Source organism: Channa argus, chromosome 16 (assembly GCF_033026475.1).
Source record: "Channa argus isolate prfri chromosome 16, Channa argus male v1.0, whole genome shotgun sequence".
Classification (NCBI taxonomy): Eukaryota; Metazoa; Chordata; class Actinopteri; order Anabantiformes; family Channidae; genus Channa; species Channa argus.
The window spans coordinates 9,703,481-9,724,098 of NC_090212.1; the positions used below are offsets into that span (position 1 = coordinate 9,703,481).

General features: G+C 38.5%; 1 protein-coding gene across 10 annotated transcripts in view; it reads right to left on the reverse strand.

The window, feature by feature from the left end:
• Positions 1 to 20,618, reverse strand: part of ttll5 (tubulin tyrosine ligase-like family, member 5) — a 44,056-nt gene that overhangs the window by 11,653 nt on the left and 11,785 nt on the right. For 2 of the 10 annotated variants that reach the window (XM_067479898.1, XM_067479899.1), the window contains exons 13-30: positions 18,603 to 18,684; positions 18,233 to 18,294; positions 15,774 to 15,868; positions 15,091 to 15,129; positions 14,086 to 14,193; positions 13,893 to 13,984; positions 13,305 to 13,367; positions 12,531 to 12,673; positions 12,002 to 12,257; positions 10,881 to 10,998; positions 10,287 to 10,433; positions 10,068 to 10,159; positions 9,810 to 9,958; positions 8,952 to 9,530; positions 8,670 to 8,848; positions 8,495 to 8,536; positions 6,508 to 6,647; positions 534 to 732 (exon numbers count right to left, since the gene is read on the reverse strand). In XM_067479898.1, the coding sequence (XP_067335999.1) occupies positions 534 to 732; positions 6,508 to 6,647; positions 8,495 to 8,536; positions 8,670 to 8,848; positions 8,952 to 9,530; positions 9,810 to 9,958; positions 10,068 to 10,159; positions 10,287 to 10,433; positions 10,881 to 10,998; positions 12,002 to 12,257; positions 12,531 to 12,673; positions 13,305 to 13,367; positions 13,893 to 13,984; positions 14,086 to 14,193; positions 15,091 to 15,129; positions 15,774 to 15,868; positions 18,233 to 18,294; positions 18,603 to 18,684 (2,585 nt within the window). The remainder of the gene's footprint in view (positions 1 to 533; positions 733 to 6,507; positions 6,648 to 8,494; positions 8,537 to 8,669; positions 8,849 to 8,951; positions 9,531 to 9,809; positions 9,959 to 10,067; positions 10,160 to 10,286; positions 10,434 to 10,880; positions 10,999 to 12,001; positions 12,258 to 12,530; positions 12,674 to 13,304; positions 13,368 to 13,892; positions 13,985 to 14,085; positions 14,194 to 15,090; positions 15,130 to 15,773; positions 15,869 to 18,232; positions 18,295 to 18,602; positions 18,685 to 20,618) is intronic. The other 8 variants (XM_067479905.1, XM_067479907.1, XM_067479900.1 and 5 more) reach the window with 8 other exon arrangements.

Below are 20,618 nucleotides of genomic sequence, written 5' to 3' on the forward strand. Positions count from 1 at the left end.
CACCCAGAATTATTAAGAACAGAGAAACCATTATTCCACCTAAGGACCTAAGTTCAAGCTAACTAAAGTATGTGTTTAATTTGAAATGATAAACTATTTGAGGGATACCAGTAATAATATTAATGCTACATCATATGTTAGCATAACTTTGAGGCTATTTATCTTGTACAGTATGTAGCCAAAGTGTTAACATTATTAAGTTCACAACCACAATGTAATGGCAGATACATAAGCCATAAGCTGAGCACACACATTAAACCAATTTATTTTGTTTGTGGTAAGGTGATAAAATGAAGTATGTGCTTATTTAAAACTGACAAAATGTAAAATTAAATACATTTTAAGGGTTTTAATGGGTATTAATAAAGTTAGTTAGCAACTCTGCCCCCAGAATATAACCCTACATGAGGTCACTGTTAAATAGGACAATTGACATATCCCAGCTGTTGTCGGTGGGCAAGACGTCCTGTGGGGAATGCCCGATCATTTATTCTGCGGGGAAGAATAGTAAAAAATAAACTCTCTCTAAATACCTGCTGTGTGCAATTGCTCTGGTCCAGAAATTGCTGAGACTGAGATTTTTGCTTTTGTAGTTGCTGGATAGCAAACTGAAGCTGGTAACTTCCTTGATTAGGCTGATAGTGCTGCTGGGGGTTCACTTCTGTCACCAAGCTATAGGTATTCTGCATCTGCCGATCCAAAGGACCATCTTTATTCTTCAGTGGCCTGTGGCTTGGACAGCACAAATAAACAGAAATTACTGAAATAGTACACAAATTCATACCAACAAAACACACAAACACTTTCTCTGGTGTGTGTGTGTGTGTGTGTGTGTGTGTGTGTGTGTGTGTGTGTGTGTGTGTGTGTGTGTGTGTGTGTGTGTATATATATATATATAATTTTTTTTTTTAATATATTTTGTTTTTGTTACCTTTGGACAGAGCCAGGTTCCTTCCTGTGTCCAACCTTGATACTAAGCTAAGAATAAGAGTGAATAAGTGTATCTCCAATTGTCCTACAATTTTTTTAAAGTTGCATAAAGCTATTGCATGACAATTCTACTATAGTCTTAAAACATATTTCTTATCATTTCTGAGGATTCAATCCTACATTAAATGTAGAGTAGAAAGTAAAGAGGTGATAACAAAGCAATACAATGAAAAGACAATATAGCATCAATTCTATATAAGTAGTAGTAGTAGACTGGTGAAAATGTTCTACTTCTAATATTCTCATTTGGTACTATAAGTAATGCCAAATATGAGTGAAATTTGAGCTTTCAACCATGCGTTTTCCTTAAATGCCTTCACAACTGAACTCGATTGCAGCTAACTTAAGACAGTTCCCACCTTAATAGCTCATAAGTACCAGGGATATGCAATATAATGTTGCAAACTTCAGTCGCTCAATAGTGAGGCATAAAAGCACAGCATTTGCAAGCATGTTTTTCCTTGTCAGTTATTTTAGCACTGAACCAAGGTAGAGAAGTGGAAATAGCTAATTAACTCCATTGACTCCATTTCCCTTCACATGCCAGGTTGTAACATAACTGGCAAAAAGTAAAAAAGACATGACCGCTCGCGGCATCCCATGCAGTGGGTCCACAGAAGCCTCAAGTGTGCAAATCCAAGTCAAAGAAGAGGGTGAGTCTGTGGCAAACATAGCTTGAACTAAAACCTTTCCTTTTTGCTTCATTGCTTTCAGAGCTTCACGTTCCATTCACATCACAAAGCCACAACCTGGAAAGCAAACCTTTTGACGAGCTGCACAAGTTTGTAACTGGATTATGTGTCATTACAACTAAGCCAGTTTCAGCCTTTTTGGTCTTTGTTCCCCTTGCTTAATGCAATGAGGTGACCAGCCCCTGTTCAGACTCACTTAAAATTAGCCTACATGAATAAGATGTGCTGCTGTGCAACACTTCAGCCAAAAATAATGCAATAAAGAGCACTGCTGGAAGCTGCAAGGTAAAATAGGAGACAAAAAACTAAGAGACACAAGTACAGTTAAAGAAATGGGATCTCTGCAGGTCTTAATGACAAAAACATTCTTGGAAATCCCTCCTATTATTTGCAATAACATTTGTCCATTGGTCTAGAGCACAAGAAAACACTGTCAACTTAAAATTACATCAGCTTTGATATTTTTATAACCAAACTATGATAAGCTCTAAAATTAGAACTCAATTAGTTTTAAAGAACAATGCACACTGTGTGATAATAATCTTGTATCCCTCAAGTGAAAAAATTTTCCTGTCCTGAGCGGCCAAACAAGGACATAAGAGATCTTAGATTCGTGTGAACACGCTATTCACCCATGCATTCCTCAGTTCACATAATGGCACATACATTTCAATAACAACTGGTGTGACCATAGGCCATTTTTGTATTTTAGCTTCTGGAAACAACAGCTTGACTGTAAAACAACCAAGACCAGGGATTCTCAAACATCAGCAGGCAAAATAAGAACTTGTTCTTTGTTTACAGCAGTCATTTCCTTTAAGTTGGCTGCTGTTTGCAAATTAGACCACAGGGGCCTTCAGTGGTTCTATTTTATTAGCATATGTTCTAGAACAGACTTTCTCAAGTCAAGAGCATATGCTATCTTTGAGTACAATGATGCAGTAGGACCCTTTTCAGAAAGGACTTATCATGCAAGAAACACTACAGGTCAGTATTTAGAATAAAAGTTTAAAACCAGGAGGAACCAGAATTTTGACCAACGCAGTAACTGATGAAATAGGGAAAAAGAGAGAAGAACAGTAAGACATCTGAATTTCTCATCACTAGTGCAGCACATGTGTGGAGCTTCAGCTATATGGGACTTCCCTTTATGCTGGACTTATGCTCATGGGTGTCAGCTTACTCCCCACTGTGCTTGCCATCCTTTAATATGCGGATTTAACATACTGTAGAACAGCACAGCAGTGCAAGCTGAGCACATGTGCGGCATCAATCTAACTCAGTGTGAATGTGGGAAAATAGATGGTCTGAGTAGAAATGACATCATGCCACAGTATCTCTTCTCTATCCACTTTTTGTGGGTGAGCATTATCTCCAGTCATCAAACATTTTTTGTTTACTGGGTTTTATTGCAACAACTTCTTAAAACTATAATGATAATATTAACAACAATAATACTAATAAGATTAATATGTAAATAATATCTGGGGATTCCTTGTGGGAGCAGCAGGGGATGCTAATGCTTTAGTTAATGCAGTGCTGAGCAAAAAAAAGGGAAAAATGTGAAAAAAGTCATGATGATGATGATCTAACACTTATTAAAATCCATTTTAATTATAGGACTGCAGTAATATTTGGTGTTTTGATTGTTCGCTAATTGCAAATTCCCAGGGCTCCAGGTAAAGCAATACATCTTATTCTTATATCTTATAATATCTTTCTCTCTGACAAAAAACAAAAAAAAAAACAAAAAGATACTTACTTTACTACAGTGACAATTCAATTAAATGTATTTTTAAATAACTAGCTCTGCTGTCATGATTTTAATAGCATAATTTAAATTTGGTTATAACTGGACATTTCCTACCCATACTAAACTGTGTAAATATAATATACTTTATTACACACATACAGTATTTCTATAATAAGAATTTTTTTATGTACATAAATTAGACTTGTCACACAATGCTTAATTCCTAAAAGTTTATACGGGAAACATAATGCTGAATAGTTGAATGCTGGATAGTTTAAAAGTATATAGTAATTACAAAGAAATTATTATGCAGGACATGGACAAAGTTCAAAATATGACATTACATAAACTTTGTAACTGATTTAGAAAACATGGTGCAATACAGTTCTGAACATTTGAGATCTCCATACCATACTAGTAATATCACACTCAAAACCTAAATCCACTCACTGGAATTTCACTACTTCTTACCTTAAGGGTTCTACTCTGTCTATTACCACATCTGGCTTCAATCAATGCGAATAAACCTTCTTTTCTTTTAAATTAAAAGGAAGAGAGACATCAAACCAATTTTTTGGGACTCTGTCCCCCATCAAAGAAGAGTTTTTCTGATTAGTCGGGTTGTTGGTTCAGCAAATGGGCTGTCATGAAATCCTTTAGACTAGTATGTCCTTATAAAATCTAACCAAGTCAAACAATAATTTGACACTGTAAAAAAGTAATAAATAGAACTAAAAATACCCTGCATAAGCAGGATTGTGGTATTTCTACAGTTCACGGTTACTGGAATGAAGATAACGCTGCAGAGGTAATAGTTTTATGGTTATTTGTAGGCACACTGAGAAGGAAATGGGAAGGCAATTTCTATAGCCAGGGTGCTAACGCAGCCCAAAAAACCTTCCTGAGTGTTTAAGTGGCTAATACAAGTAGAGACGACCAACCATGACCTTCTTCTGACTTCATACGAAGCAAACTTGGATCTTCACAAACATAACTTGTGCTACCAAGTTGTTCTCCAACAACGTTTAGTCATTTAATAACTTGAATAGAAAACAAAAGGTAACTGCAATTGATTTTGCTGCCTTGATTGTAGCCTAAATGTATCCTAGCTCACACAAATTCACAAACATATTAAATACAAATCATCATTAATGTTCCAGGAATTCAGGAAACGATAGTTAGGTGTGATCTGTGGGTATAAGAGAATGTGCAGTAAGGTTCAAAGCCTTTTGGTTGTCAGCACTGGAGTGAGGCAGCAGCTCTCTGAGTGCTGATGCAGCATACCTGGTAGATCCTGGTGATCGAACTTCAAAGAGCCATACCACTCTTTGAAACCCATCATACTTCACCCCTGTGGTTGCTTAAACAGCCAGCATGCTTAACAGTTTCAGTATGTTTGGCTCAGACCATCAGTCCGAGTGTAAGGGGGGAGGGACTCAGGAAATTCTGTGTTATGAGAAACAGTGCTGAGGCAAAATCAAGGCAATTCATCCTAATGTCCTATAAAAGGTACTTCATCGCAATAAGACGCAAACACCAAACACAGCTATGTTTGCCTATGAAAAATTTCATGTATTTCTCTTATGAAATAATAACCTGATGTGCCAATACAATATATAGTAGCAGAAGTTAATACATGGGATGGCTAAATTCAGTGATGAAATTTAGAGAAGTTTAGAGCTTGGAAGAACAAAGGTTAAATTTTCTTTCATCAGTACCATATAGAAAACCTGATGAGGTTCTACGTAAAGTTATAAATTCTATTAAAACTGTCTTTCTTGGTTTGTGGAAATAAAAACATTTTTAAAAAGCAAAAAGACATTCTTGGAATTCTCTGATAGTTCAATATACAATGAAGGGCTCGATTGGAAAAACAGAGTCCATGATCAGGGCCAAGCTGTCTGTCAGTCACATATCACAACAAAAGTAAAAAGGGAGTGACCACTGACCACTTACACCTTTGACTGCCAAAGCTTTATTGTCTGGTACCACAGACCATGACCACATGATCATATTTTGTCCTTCTGTTTCCTTCCTTCCCTTTGCAGAGCATGTGAGAGGGCAGAAGCATGGGGTGAGGAAAGGGGAATTTCAGTGGTTGCAGAGGCAAAAGTCTGGACCAGACAGACTGTGAGAGTGTTGACATTTCACCCCCTCACCATTGCCTCCACTATTCCTTCAAGCTCCACACACTCCCAGCACTCAGCAACCAATTCTACTGCTACGTATCTCCACAAAGCACAATTAAAAAGGGGAACAAATGCCCATTTCCAGACATGTATTGAATGACATTGCCCAGAAGAGTGTTGGCACTCCACAATCCTTTTCCAAAGACTAACAATCTTCAAACATTTCATTTGAGACCAATAGAAAAGCATTTAAATTCTATTGAGTGTGACCAAATAGGCTATAACCATCTCAGTTATAATACTGAAGACTTGTAAAGGTGATCAGACATGAAATTCTCAGGACACTAATTTGGCCTCAGCACATAATAGTTATACTGAACACATCAATCTCTCAAAATCTCCATTAGTAGTAAGAGTTAATCTCTAAAGATAAACACAAATACAATATTTTATGTGTCTTATTTTGTTTAAGGTAGATTCTAAGAGGTCATAATGGCTGTGTTGGTGTACATCAGCTCTGCATCTCAAACCCAATGTTCTCAGAGGAGAGATGTGCTGTTTACCTTGGCAATGAATGCCATTGAGACTTCAACACCCTATTCCCTCTCTGCTGCCTCAAGGGAGGGAAAATAAATAGTACACGTGAGCACAATGGTGAATTTGACTAAAAAGTGCACTACAGTTCTTTTAAGGCAGCAGGAAAAGGAATGATTGTAAAACTATTGACAGAATTTAATTATAATAAGTTGAAAAAACAATACTTTCTTTCTGATATTCAGTTTATCTGCATTTTTATGTACCCATGATATCTATTCTGTCATATTAAGTCTCACTGGGTTTACATAGTTTGCCCCTTAACAACATAGTCACTGAATCATCCTACTCTATATAATAATACAATATATACAATTAATATATGTGTATTATATTTCTTTGGACTCACCCACTGATGCTTTGTAGGTCCAATCCGGAGGGAACAGCTTTCACTGGGCCTTGGGTTGTAGCAGAAGTTAGTCGCACCTTTGGGTTCAGGGTGAAGCTCTCTCTGCTCAGTATCCTGTTTGCCAGGTTCAGATTAGTCAACTGTGGGCAGAGGAAAAGACTTAAACAGATAACTCAATGTCAACAACTTCAATGTCATTTTCTTTACTATTATTGTAGTAGCAGGATGTTTGTATTGAGTTGCAAAATTAATGTTTGGCCACGAGATAGTTCAGTGTCAAAAGCTATGGAAATGTATGATGAGATATATATAAAAGTGCTCATTTTGTATTCCTTCCTACAGTACATAGACCACCTCCATCTCTTATATCTGGGAAATGTGCAAAATGTAAACAAAGCACATGGCACAGCTGGTCTCCACTCAGCACTCAATCCAGGTGGTCCCCTCCCACTCCTCCATCCCTAACAGAATCATTATTATGACTTGTCAGGCCAAGTGTTTACAACCTTATCTGTACTGCTCTTGTGCTAACGTGGGAACTGTGTTTGGTGCTGAAGTCTAACATTCAAATTAATATATTTTTTATTTTCTTTTTTTATCCTTTCGGCTTCTCCCATAAGTTAAAGGTCACCACAATGGATCCTTATTTCACGTTTATGTGGCACAGTTTTTACAACGGATGCCCTTCCTGACTCAATCCTCCCCAATTTGCACTGGGCTTGGGATAAAGATGGGGGTTCAGTGTCTTGCCCAGCCCATACTTCTGTTTTATTTTATTTACTTAACTTCTTGCCTTGTAGCACTACATATATAAATAGAAAGTGTAATGCCATTGTCTAACTGAGGGACACTATTACAATGTATTATATATATATAGTGGCAAATGAAAGTTTATGATATATAGTACATAATATATATACAGCTTATATTTACTAAGAAATAGTGAAAATTCTAAACAATTTTTAAAGGGTTCACAAACCCAGTGCCACTGTATATAAATATACAGAAAAAGAAAAAGATATACTAGATAAATGTCTTGAACACACAAGCGCGTAGGAAGGATTTATCATCAAGTGTATGCATTATTTATTTTATTGAAGGTGACCATGTCTGGCTTTACTCAGCTTGTGTTTTGTATACATGTGGCCTAGCATGAGAGTGAGTAATTACTAAAACCTTAGAGGGCAACTTGTGCAACAGGGTGTTGTTCGTGTTTACAAAGTTCTCCATTTAGTTAAGCAAATGATTTAATGACTTCAAATCTGAGCCCTAGAAAGAACCTAAATTTCTCTGAGCCTTTAAGTGCAAAACACTGGACTGCTTTACTATGAAAAAATAAACTGTTGCCATGCAGGATTAACTATTCATAAGAAATACAGCAAACACCTTTCAGATAGACAGAATGATGCACAGTGAGAAGGAGGCCATAAAAAACTACTCTCTGTGTGGTCTGGTGCCATCACAAAAAACTCTGACAGGAAAAAATCGATTGAGGCAGTGGAGCAGGAGGAGGAGGAAGAATCAGATGGAAGGATGCAAGGCTCCCCACGCAGAATGACAAACCTTTGGGGAAAACAGGAGAAGATGTTGATGGAGCCAACTAACTTGCCGCTCCCCTGCTTAGTGCCAATTTGCCACATTCCTCTATTTATAAGCATCAATTACCACAAAAAAGTTGCTGCTTGTAAAGTATCAACAGAAATCACTCCCCCATGGTGCATCTGATAATGAGACCTCACACATAGCTGAGGTTTGATGCGGCTCACCATTATTAAGGCCAGCTAGCTTGAAACCCTAGTTCCAGATCCACCCCCACACTAACCCAAGCCCACAGACTTCAAGTGAGCTGAAGGAGGAAGGTGCGTGGTACGAAGAAGCAGACCCTTCGGCTCCAACAGGTCTGCTGAATGAATGAGCAGCTAGATGCCGCCAATCAGCATGGGGTCAGAGCCAGGTTTATGCATCAACAAAGGGAAATATTAGAGACCTCACAGTGAGAGACTACTGCAGAGGGGCCAGATTCTTCTTCCTTACATGAAACATTACACAGATCAGTTTACAGCGGTTGAATAACTAAACTTTATTTCTAACTCAAATACAGTGAAATATAGTGTTTCAGGTGGGAATAGCTGATAACAGAGGTTAAAAATGTAACAACTCACATGTTGTGTCAGCAGGTTGATGTGACTGGAGCTGGCATAGTGGCAAGCAACCTGCTTGTCAGCCAGCTTTTGTAGCGCTGAAAAAAAGGTCTGCTGGTTAGACTGCGCCTGTGCAAACAGGGAGTTTAATTCCTTAAAGGAGTTTGATTTCAGCTTACTAGAACTGTTCCTCCTGTTAACTGGAAAAGGAAATAATAAGACAAATGTGAGAATACAGACATAAATAAGTTAACAAGAAGGTCAGTTCTGCAAGAGCTAGGCAGCAGAGGATAATAAATTTACCTTGACCTGCAGAGGTGGGTCTAGAGAGCTTCTGGCTATAGATGTGTGTGGCACTCGGGATGGAGGAGGGAGCTTTAGAAGATGACATAGTTGAGGAAAATGACTGAACTCTCCTAAGCACCTGAGACGGTTGCCCAGTTGAGACAGTATTATAGCCACTGGAAACAGTACACATTGCTCTTGGGGGTTGTGTGACCATGGGGCCAGAAGTGTATGCAGGAGGTTCAGAAACCGTCTCAGAGTGGCAAAACTGAGACTTTGCCAAGGACTGTACATATGAGGGTGGCTGAGGAGGTGGTGGTGGTGGCAGGCAATGCAGGGGCATGGATGTTGGAGCAGATGAGCGGTGCTGCAGGTGAATATTTGTGCAATCTAAAGTCACAGGAAAGCTGGAGCAGTGCTGAGATGCCTTCATATATGGCTGGGTTTTACCAGTCCTAACTATTGCTTGCTGCTCTTCAGGCGACATATGGACAGAAGGCCAACTTTCATTGGCCTTGATGTCTGGGTCACTTCTGACTTTCCCTGTGGAGAGTGAGGACTCTGAAGTGATGGAATCCTCTTTGGCCACAGGCAGAGCTGTTCAAAGGAGGAAAGAAGCCAGAACTTCTTTATCATCACTTAGCCATTCCTAAGCTCTGACACACATTTGTTTCCCCCAATGAGTGCTAATCGTTTAAAGATGACCTTTTCTTCACCCCAAATGACTCACCCAAACTTTTTCCCCCTTTACTTTTTTGGGTTTACAAATTTCAAGACATTCCTGTTTACTGCACTTGAATGATAAACTATTAAACATAAAACAGACCTACAATACAAGAGAATGAGGGAGAAAAAAAACACACGGGAGGAACTCACTTTTGGAAGTCTCATAGTTGCCTGAATCTCCTGAGGCATTTATTTCATGAACATCTTTCTTAACACTCCTGACTTTTGTTCCCAGGAAGATGGTGGCTGATTTATTCTTCTGTGTGTAGAATGTCAGTACTTCCTCCAGATCACTTTCACTGTTAATAAAAGAAGAAAGAAAAAAACAAGATGAATCTGTATAGCAGACTGAGAGTACTCTTTCAGTAGCATATGAACAGTAGTAAGTGGGCTTGCCAATTCACTAACCTTGCGGTAGTGATGTACTCCTTAAATACACTTGGGTTAACACAATTCCCCTCTTTGCTATTCTCCTGTGCTCTCACCATATGTTCAGTTTCCTAAAAAGAGAAGAACAAATTTAACGGGAGATACATTCGGGTGTAGAACTCCATAACGTCTTTTGTGTTTGCATTACCTTCAAGGATTGTAATTCTTTGCTAAAAACCATTGTCAAGAAATGGGTACCTTGTTGTAACAGTGGATAAACTCCCCTAGCTGCTGGGACAGGATGCGTCTTCGATCTTTAAGTGGTAACTGGCAGCTGGGCAAGCCCACCCTTATGTCTTCTTGAAGGTTACTGGCTGCTCTTTTTAGGAAGCGAATCACAAGCTCCTGTGTAGACAGAAAACATACTGGAAAAATCTTTTATCATAGCCCTGAATCACTAATTCATCCTGCGTACTGCAGGTTCTCCTTACAGCATTCAACACAAACACTTTACAGTATTAACTGAACCTAGTTTCTGAGTTTTATGGTCTAGGGATCGGCTTAAGGTGACATAAATTTTACCCAAAGTTTTGAGGCCAGTGATGATGATTTATGCCATTACAATGCAAAATTTCCAAACAGGCTAACTTTTACATAGACCACCTATTTTTCCTTTGTGTTTATACATGCCTTAAACACATTTCAGCTACAACCAATGTGAGAAACAGAAAATAATGAGGAGAACATATTGCATATACCAAGCATATATACATAAGAAACAATGATCCAGAGTATTCTACCCAATTCCCATCATGAAAAAAAAAGGGGTTTAAAACTTGGTTATCATTGTACCATTTGGTCGTTGTCCTTGTCTGGCCAAGCTGGAACAGTATTGGCACTGCTTTCCGCTAACAGTCTTAGCTGGACTCGCTTTAAGTAAGTAGAAAAGGCAATCCGGGCTTGCACCTTACTGGAAAGAAGAGGCAAAAACAGAGGTGAGCTAGGAAATTATGATTAAGTGTAATGGTAAACCGATGTGAAAAAAGGCATTACAACAGTTGGTATTAAGATTATTGACTAGCTCTGGCTTCACTTTGCTTGAAACCATCAATGACGGCTATTTGTAATGTTGAAATTACATCTGTAATACATCTGTTACAACAGAAAGAACAAGCAGTTATAGTAATTCCATTTTGCTGACTATCATCCAGAAAAAAGAAAACAAAAACAAGTATGTCTGACTTTCAGCCAAAAACTGTTGAAAACTGTATCTTGAAATGTTAAAAACTGTATCTTGATCTGCACGTCTGATGGCTTTCTGGCCTGGGTGAACTTGAAAAGTGTACTGTCAGAACAATGCACCTGAAAAAAATGTTTTTGAAAATACTTGTCAAACACAAACAATGATATGCTGTAATATAATTTCCTAGCTTGGTGCACAGTCCTGGCAATCACTGAGGAATTTCTACAAACTCAGACTTGTTATTGTAATTCCTTCTCAAATAATAATTTCAGACAAGTCTTTGTTGCAGATAAGTATAGCCATGTTACTGCATATTCCATGTTTGACAATAGTGCTCTTTATTTATTTTAAGGAGTATATGAAATGCTAAAATGCTCTGTTCCTTGGCTATTTTGCAGAGCCTTTCTGTTTTTACATCATCTTATGAGAACATTCTTTACTTCCTTCCTAACTCAGTTAATGTACAAGTATCAGGTAAAAGAAAACTATCATTTTTAACTGGTCCTCTAACCCCATTTCTTAGTTAGATTAGATAAAAATCCAGCTATCTCACTATGTCACTACTATTGCATGGACATACCTAAGTAAAGACGGCCTGACTTTCATCTCATATCCTTTGTTACATACTGTACATATAGATAGATGGGTCCGTGAAAGAGAAGAAAAAACAGTAAGAGAGGAAGATGAAAGCAGCAGCCAACCCTAGCTGCAACCCAAAACACAAACTGACCTGAGGTCCCACCCCTGCTGAAGAATGCTGAGCAGGTCAACTCTGGGCCTGGCATTGTTCATGGCTGACTGAGAGTTAGACAGAGCCTCAGTGTGGCAGCACTCCATTGGTGTGGCCACTTCTTTTCTTTGCTCTGCTCCCAAAGCCTTGTGTGAGGCTGGTTCAAAGACTTGTTTCACCTGCTCTCTTTCCTCCTTAGCACACTCTTCTCCCTCCTTACTGCTTCTCTCAGTCGGGGAGGCCCTGGATTTCTTCCCTGAGGTATGCAGCATTGCAAGAAAAGACAAATGTCAGTTGCATCACTAGTATTTTGGATGAAATACACACATACACTCAAAATAGGGTTTATATTGTTGGTGTAATGAAATGAACTCATTCAGAGTCATATTTGGCCAACTTCACTGTGACACAGGGGAGTTATTTATTGGAACCAAAACTCCTTATTAGCGTGTGATGTCGTCCCACTTAGCTACACTCTTTGTTTTTGAAAAAAGCATTTTCCTGAACCGAGGCAGAACATAAGGCCTACCCAATTTTTTCTTCCCTGCAGCAGCTCGAAGAGACAGGTGGCTTTGTCTTCTCTTACGTGCCTCCAGAGACAGCAACTTCCTCTCATACTGGACAACATGACAATCATGGATAGCGTCCACCTCCAGCTGCACATTCACATTTCTGGGAGACAGAATGAGACTTGTCGACACAATGGTAATAACAATAATCATGATTTATACATATCTCATCAAAAATTACAAAGTAGTAGATTTTAACTGAACCTAGTTTCTGTTAAATGATTTGCATGGTTAAGTAGCTCATCCAGAAGTTGACATTACACACAGTGAGAAGCTAAAGGAGAGAAGTTAAATGGCAGACAATAACAGCAGCTGAGGTTTTGCAGAAACACTTCTCTCCATAATCAGGTTCCCTAATAAGTATGGAAAAATCATAGGCAAAGGTGGGAAGCAAATCTCCAGACAATACTGTGCAAATAAGTAAAGCTGTGGTTGAAAGCTAAAATCCTATACTAACTCAAATAATATTAATCTATGTTGTATTACAATAACAAAACTGTGGCTTAATAAAGATGCGCAGTTCCTCTAAAACGGTCTTTTCCCTTCTGCCCCCACAATGCCACATAGACACCGGGTGCACACTGGAAAGATCAACTCTGTTTTATCTTTTCAACTGTTCCTCTCACCTATCCAATCGAAAGACCAAACAAACACAAAGTTAGAATCCAACCAACATTTCCACAAACTGATGGAGAGATTTATTCCTCAATCCCAACCACAGTGGAAATGCTTACCTTCCATGGAAAAGTCTGTTGGCCAGCATGTAGTTCATTGATGTCTTGGACTCCAGATATCCACTGAGAGAAGATAATAAGCAAATTACAATAATCATAAATGCAGGGTCACCAGTGAGCCTTGACTTCCATATTTTGTGGCAAATGTGTTAAAATGAGGCCTCGGTTATGCCGCTGTTAATGAATGCAACAATGTTTCCCAGACCACTCAGTATGTGCTTTTAAAAATGCCATTAAATCCCTGCTCGTAAGAGAGACGTCGATCTAACCAAGTAAGAAACCCTCCTATAGGAATATGAATTAAAAGCACATAAACATATTTTCTTACTAATGCATTTTCAATGCATTTCAACAAAAAGCCTTTCTTGGAACATAATACACAGAGTTTAACAAATACTAATTCTGTGGCTACACCTTACGTTCGTAGCTCAGGAAGTTACAGTGAAGAAGAGTCAGATAAGCTGGAACTGATTGCAGTAATTTTGTCTAAATATCAAACTCTTCTATAGCCACTATAAGTAATGAGTAAGGTTTTTTTTAACAAAGGTACCATACAGACAACTGGTGATTTTTCTGTTCTCAGCTTACCCATAGAGTTCCCATGTTTCTGCAGTGGGGAAAATCCTAATGAAGCCTCCCCGTCTGTCATACTCCTCCTGTATCCTTCTCAGCACTTTGACCTATAGTAGTAAAGGAAAACAAAACACAAATTTTAAAGAGCATGCAATTGCCTAGACTGTCTTTTTAAAGAACATTTCTTGTGGTAATATAAAGACCCTACCTCCTCAGCAGTCAGGGTCAGAGTGCTGTCTCTTTTGCACTTGTTAGATCCTTGCTTGTCTTTTGACTTCTCTGTTTCTGAGTTGCTGGCTGATGCAAACCCCTTACGCTACAGGCGCAAGAGTAGAGAAAAATCATGTAATGCTGATACCAACCATGTGCAGACACTGATACTTCCAATGGCTTGCTGGGTGCTTCATATTTTGAAGGAATATAATTATGCTGTAACAGTAGTCATATTTTTTGCACAAGTAATATACTGACAAATGTTAACTTTCTCTAACATTTTGTTTATAAATGGAAAATTTGCAGCTACACCTTCTTCTTTTCTTGTATCAAATATATTGAGCATTTTTGTTATGCATTTGCATTCCTGCCTTCCTCCTGGCTGCATTTACTACCAGGTTGTGACTGACAACTTTGGCATGCAAGCTGAAACTTGGGTCAGACAGCTGGGCACAACTCTACAAGATCATATACAGAATTTGTCATCTAAATAGTAGAGGGATTACTTTTAATTTGTATGACGGGGCTGGGGGAAGCAAAGTGAGCCAAGAAGTGACAAGGCCTAATCCCTCTGAAAACTGTCTCAACTGTTGCCCCCAATCAGAGTAAAACAAGAGGACAGGCTCTCCATAGGACCATCGAGATCTTCACCACCCTTTGCGACAGCCCTGGATTAGTGTTAGGCTTGTTTTAGGTATCCCCAAGTAACTCAGACTCTGTACAGCAAAGTATCTGACTCTTTCAGTCAAGTGGTGCATTGCAGCATTTGAGGCACTTGCTTACAACGGCCACTTTGCTAATGTAATGAGAATCCTATTAAAATATAGCATTGGCGATCAATAAAAGCTCTCTGTCTGTCACTATAAAAAATAGTAAGACCACATAATCAAATAAGCAAAAAGCAGTAAGCAATTCTTACCCGTAATGTGACAGGCATCAAGGAATTGCAAAAAGACATGGCAAAAGAACATTAATATGTCTGAGCCAAAAGAAAACTTACTCTGCTGTCTGCAGTGGCTGTCGGTGCAGAAAAAGGTTTCTATAAATGAGTGAACAGTGAGTGAAGCAATGAGTGAACACAGTGAATTGTGCACCAGCATTACCATTTACCTCTATGAAGCCATATACAGAAAGCATGCATACAACATCAACATGCAATGATGAAACATTGTTACAATACATCTAAACAGGCCCTTTACACAATTTAAGGTGGAGCAGAAATCAGTCTGATTTAGTAATCTCCCTCCAGCCAATCCTATGCCAAATCTGGGTGCAGTAGTCAAGTGGAGGGAGCCAAGTGCATTAGCTGTTGTGGCATCATTACTCAAGAAAGCCTAGAGAGAGCATTAGTCACTTGATTAGAAATGATAAAACAATAAGCCACAGAGAGTAGCACTTACAAACTGATGTCACTCAAAGACTGTAATTACATTAACAGTTGTTTTGCATTACAGTGAATTTTCCATGAGGGCCAGAGAAGAGCTCAATGGCAGTGGCAGGAATGTGCTGTAAGCAACAGAGAGATGAAGACAAGAATGGGAATGTTTCACAAGAAAGGGTGAATGAGTGCAACACTTGGCTTGGCTCTGAGCTGTATGCTTTGTGTGCGTGTGTGTGTGTGTGTGTGTGTGTGTGAGAGAGAGAGAAAGAGAGAGCGCAAGCGCACAAGAGCGCATCCACTACCTGTGTTCTTTGGGCTGCTGAGTGCTTGAGGCTGGGGTCCAGAGAGACTCGGTCAGAGCATGGCTGTCTTGACAGGGGGTCCTGACACACAAAGCCTGTGGGGACACGAAACAGCCACAAAAGGAATATCAGTAACATCAGGTCTTAATACATTATCCATTCCCATGACCTTAATGCAGTATATTGGATCATATTTTAAATGTTTTTGCAAGAACCAAAGTAGAATGAGAGGCATGGAGGCAATGTATTGTATATATCTTTAACAAAATCAAATATCTTTTCATACCTTTTAAATAACGAAATGAAGAAATGTTTGGATATTGTAAGATACTGTTCAACTAGCTCTCTGTGCAGCCTGTAGCTGTAGTTTGACATTTTGGCAAGAGTGCTTTTTATTTTAACAAAATGACAGATTTTTTTTGCCCTTTCGGCTTATCCCGTGAGTTCAGGGTCGCCACAGCGGATCATTGTCCGCATGTTGATTTGGCACAGTTTTTACGCCGGAAGCCCTTCCCGACGCAACCCTCCCCAATTTCTACCGGGCTTGGATCGGCACTGCACAGCTGGGGATGGGAATTGGCTGTTAGGGGTTCAGTGTCTTGCCCAGAGACACTTCGACATATAGCCAGGGCCTGGGATCGAACCACTGACCCTGTGGACGACTGCCTTTACCAACTGAGCTACAGCGACCCCTTGAACAAAATGACAAAACTATAACACTCTTAATGTAAAGCATCTGACGGTTATATATAAAGCAGCAGCCAGCAGCCAATTAGCTCTGCATAAAGGATGGTTGTAACCTCCTTTTAGAGTGGACAGAGATGAGAGCAGTATTGATCTTGACAGAAGATATTTGTGTTCTTTTAGTGACACAATTTGAGTTTCTAAGACTAAATATTTACATTTAAATAAATCTCAAAGATAGTGGACAATGGTGAGGAAAAATGCTTGTCATTCACCTTTCCTACTTAGTAGTTCTCACCCTGTCAAAAAGTATTCAAACCTATGATTTAATTCCCACACTCCTTCAAAGCTAAGCAGTAAAAATATAATATTACACAAATATGTTTGTTGTATCTTGCAGTCATACTTCAGCTGAATTAAGTCTGTTAGCGGCTTAGAGCTCGAGGTTGTTTGTTCTACCTCATCCAAGCTGTCAGGTAAGAATCAGACACCATACCATGCGCTTGCCTAAACACAGCAATTATTACAAAAATGGGGGACATGGAGCTGACATCTACCCACAGACAAAAAATGAATATGAATGGAATGCTGTTATTATTTACAGGTTTGGGATGCAGCCCAAGTGTTATCAGCCAAGAGCGTCTTAGTTTGTTTGGTACATAATAGATGTGTTATGTTTTACATGCCACTGCTCATTTTCCTCAGACCCACAGTAATGTCTCAGACCAAAGATAACTAGCAATTTATGATTCTACTCTTTCCTTTAACGAGCCAGAGGAAAGGGTTTCAAACCACAGGATGGCCCTAGGCTGAGAAATGCACCTATGTGTGCATGCACATCCATACATACAATAGCCATTCTCCTAATATCATTAGAGATTTTTTGGTGCCTGAGATTTCAATAAATAAGAAGGGAGGAGAGGTAAGAGAGACACATCTCATCCCTTGCTGCAAACATAAAAATACTGTTTATCTGCCTTAGACCAGGTACTTTTTTCTTCATGCTAAACACTGCTAGAGTTTGACATGTAGAATCCAGTTTCTCAAGAAAGCTTAATAACTACAAAACAACAAGGCCTCTGTTGACAATTCTGTCTAAAAGTCAATTAATGTTAATTAATGAAGGCTGCGGTTTATTCTCTCAACACTGGAGCATTCATTAAGAAGCCATAGAGCTAATTTTGGCCGATTGGCAACTCATGGAATGCAGAAAATATATTACACATAAAACAATAGATGACTGACTCCATCAGCTTGAAATCTGTTGGTTATAAGAATAGCTAATTAATAATTATGCTTTTGGAGTAACACTTGCGAATGTGTTAATGTGGCATTATTACAGAACATTTTATATTATGTGCCATTAAATACTTTTTGTGCCTATTTTTCATCCTTATTTTAAGTATGAGTAATCCAATATTTTAGCTTAAAATATCAAAAACAAACTTTGTTGGGAGTTCGAAACACTATAATCTGGATGTTAAAAATATGCATTTTTAATTGTCTTTTTTGATGTATTATTTCAAACACAGGCCCTTAGGATTTGTAATCCTAATGTTACATAGATGATGTTTAGGGTCAGCTAATCATGTAATTTTTGATAATGTAATTCAAGAGTAATGTACATTACTGCACTAGCATATAATTTATTAGTGTAATAGATTTCAACATCTAACTTTAAGCACGGGATTTATATAAAATGTCTAGGATAATTTCTGCAAAAATCTGGAATTAAATGGGTGTTGTATTTAGACATTGTTTTAACATGCACTCACCCACAAGTGAAAGCATGTCTGCAATCATACTGGCCTTTATCTTCAGATCCAGAGGTGAATCACTATAAAAAAGAAACAAACAAAAAAAGTACATGGCAAACACATGCAGGTTAGAACAAACATTACAGTCAGATTAACTGGTTATGCAATCTGACCTTGACTAAACTGCTAAACAGACTAAACCTTTTTGTAGGAGGTGCAACAATTAGTCTACAACTCTACCCTGAGGCTTTGTTTTACCAAAATAAAGTGCCCTTTTCCCCCAATGTAGAACATATATTAATAACACCTTTTGTGTGTATTTAAAGAAAATGTATAGTTTTAGTAAATAGGGTAAAATAAACATTTTCATTTAGAGAGTCTTACTCACCACGCCAAAGAGGGAGAAAGGTTCACTTCCAACAACCAGGGTTTAAGGTTGGAATCAATGAGCACATCAAAACCGTACAGTTCTACAGAGAGAAACACAATGAATCAAAAGGTTTTCACCCTAGACTGAGATGTCGGATTTGCTCAGCGAAAACAAAGGATAGAGGGTCAGTCACAAGCGTTTGTAGATTTGTATAACGCCATTATATTACATTTGGCAAAAATGCTTTTTTCTTTTTCCGCTAATGATTATATGGATGTCCTATCGCTCAGGACAGAAAAGTTCACCAAAGCCTGCTACTGAGGGATTGGCCTACCGAGTACATGCACATTTCATCTGTCTTGAAGTTACTTATGTTAGACAACAGATCAAAATCAAAATTGGGGTGTGAATAATTTTATACTTATAGTCAATAAAAATGTAGGTTAAGCAGTCTAGATTTTGTCAAAACATCTGCAAATGCAATGATGTCCCCCGAGTAGCAGAAAGCAGGAGACTTAAAATATTATCCTCTATACAATGTATATTTGCTCCACTAAAAGCTTGCCACTGACTGTCATAATAAGCATAATTAAAGTTTTCTATGTAAAAATTCACTCATCCACTTTATCCTAATTTTCCCTCTAGTTTTACAGACTAATATATGGCTTATTTTGACAGAGTCAGCTTAGGTGTCCTATAAAGGCCCTTTTGCTGCTCCGGGGAGTGTCAGCATATAAGCAAATGACCCACTGGCCCCATCAGCAGTGTGCAAAGAAAACCACAGTATTTTACAGGGTTAAGTCAGAGCTCCACCATAGAGCCAGAGCAAAAATCCTCCTAATACAGCTTCAAAAGAACAGACTATGTTGAGAATAGTCCTAGGGGGCTAGAGGTTTCAAAGCTGCCATAACCAGCACTGTTTGTTCTAGCATCTCAGGTCAATGTCAGGGTTAAATATACACAATCCAGTGTGACAGCAAGCAATGGCTTTAGATTGCATAATGAATAAGGCTGAGTGGTTTTATTAAATTAGCTCAAGTTATTAGGCTGTAGTGTATATTTTGGTTTATTATTGGCATCTATTCATTTAAGAAAGGTATTCATAAATCTGTATCTGAGAGTGTATTAGTTATTTTTCCAATGCATGGGTGGTGACAGCTCATGTTGATTTGGAAAAAAACTTGTATTCACTACTGTATGATCTCTCTTGCAGTATAAAACAACAGATGTGAAATGTTGTCTGCTTTAATAATGTTTAAATGAAAGCAGTTATTGTTGATTTAAGATAAACACGTCAAACTAACGGTTTTTCACTTTATATTGTGCTTGTTTCATTTAAACAAAGTTATATTCTTTTTTTGTTTCATTCATTAAGCTTAATTTCAGCACAATGTGCTCTCCAAATAGCTTGGCACATAATGAGGCACAGTAGCCATAGTTGTCATACATAGTGTTACAAGGTCATTTCTAATCAGAATTTACAGCTGTAAGCAAAAGAAGACTGTGAGGTAGCTACAAAAAGCATTTGCAAGCAGTGATATCTGCCAAAAGGGGGTTGGTATAAACTGACTTAGTGCAGAAGTCCTGGCAATGCACTTACTGCACATCACTCAGACCTTAATTTCTTTTTTATTTATGAAATAAATAGTAACAGTGCATATCCTGCAATATGAGCTGTCACTGCCATCTTTAATTTCTGAGAATAGGCTGAACCCCCACTGTTAGAGTTCTTGCTTAAGCCAACCACTTTTATTTTCCACTTGTAGGCTTATACTATTCTACCAAGTTTGTATAAAAATACACAGAGATGAAGAATGTGTGTGTGTGTGTGTGTGTGTGTGTGTGTGTGTGTGTGTGTATATATGTCATGTATCATTATGCATTAGCCTTGTTTGAACCGGCACTGCCTCATCAGTGGCACCACAACAACAGGGGAAAATGGGGAGGTGTTACACCACCTCACCAGCCCTCGACAACCAGGCTCCATGTGTCGTGCATTTTCCCCCAATTAGGAGCAGACGCCGCTCCTGCCCC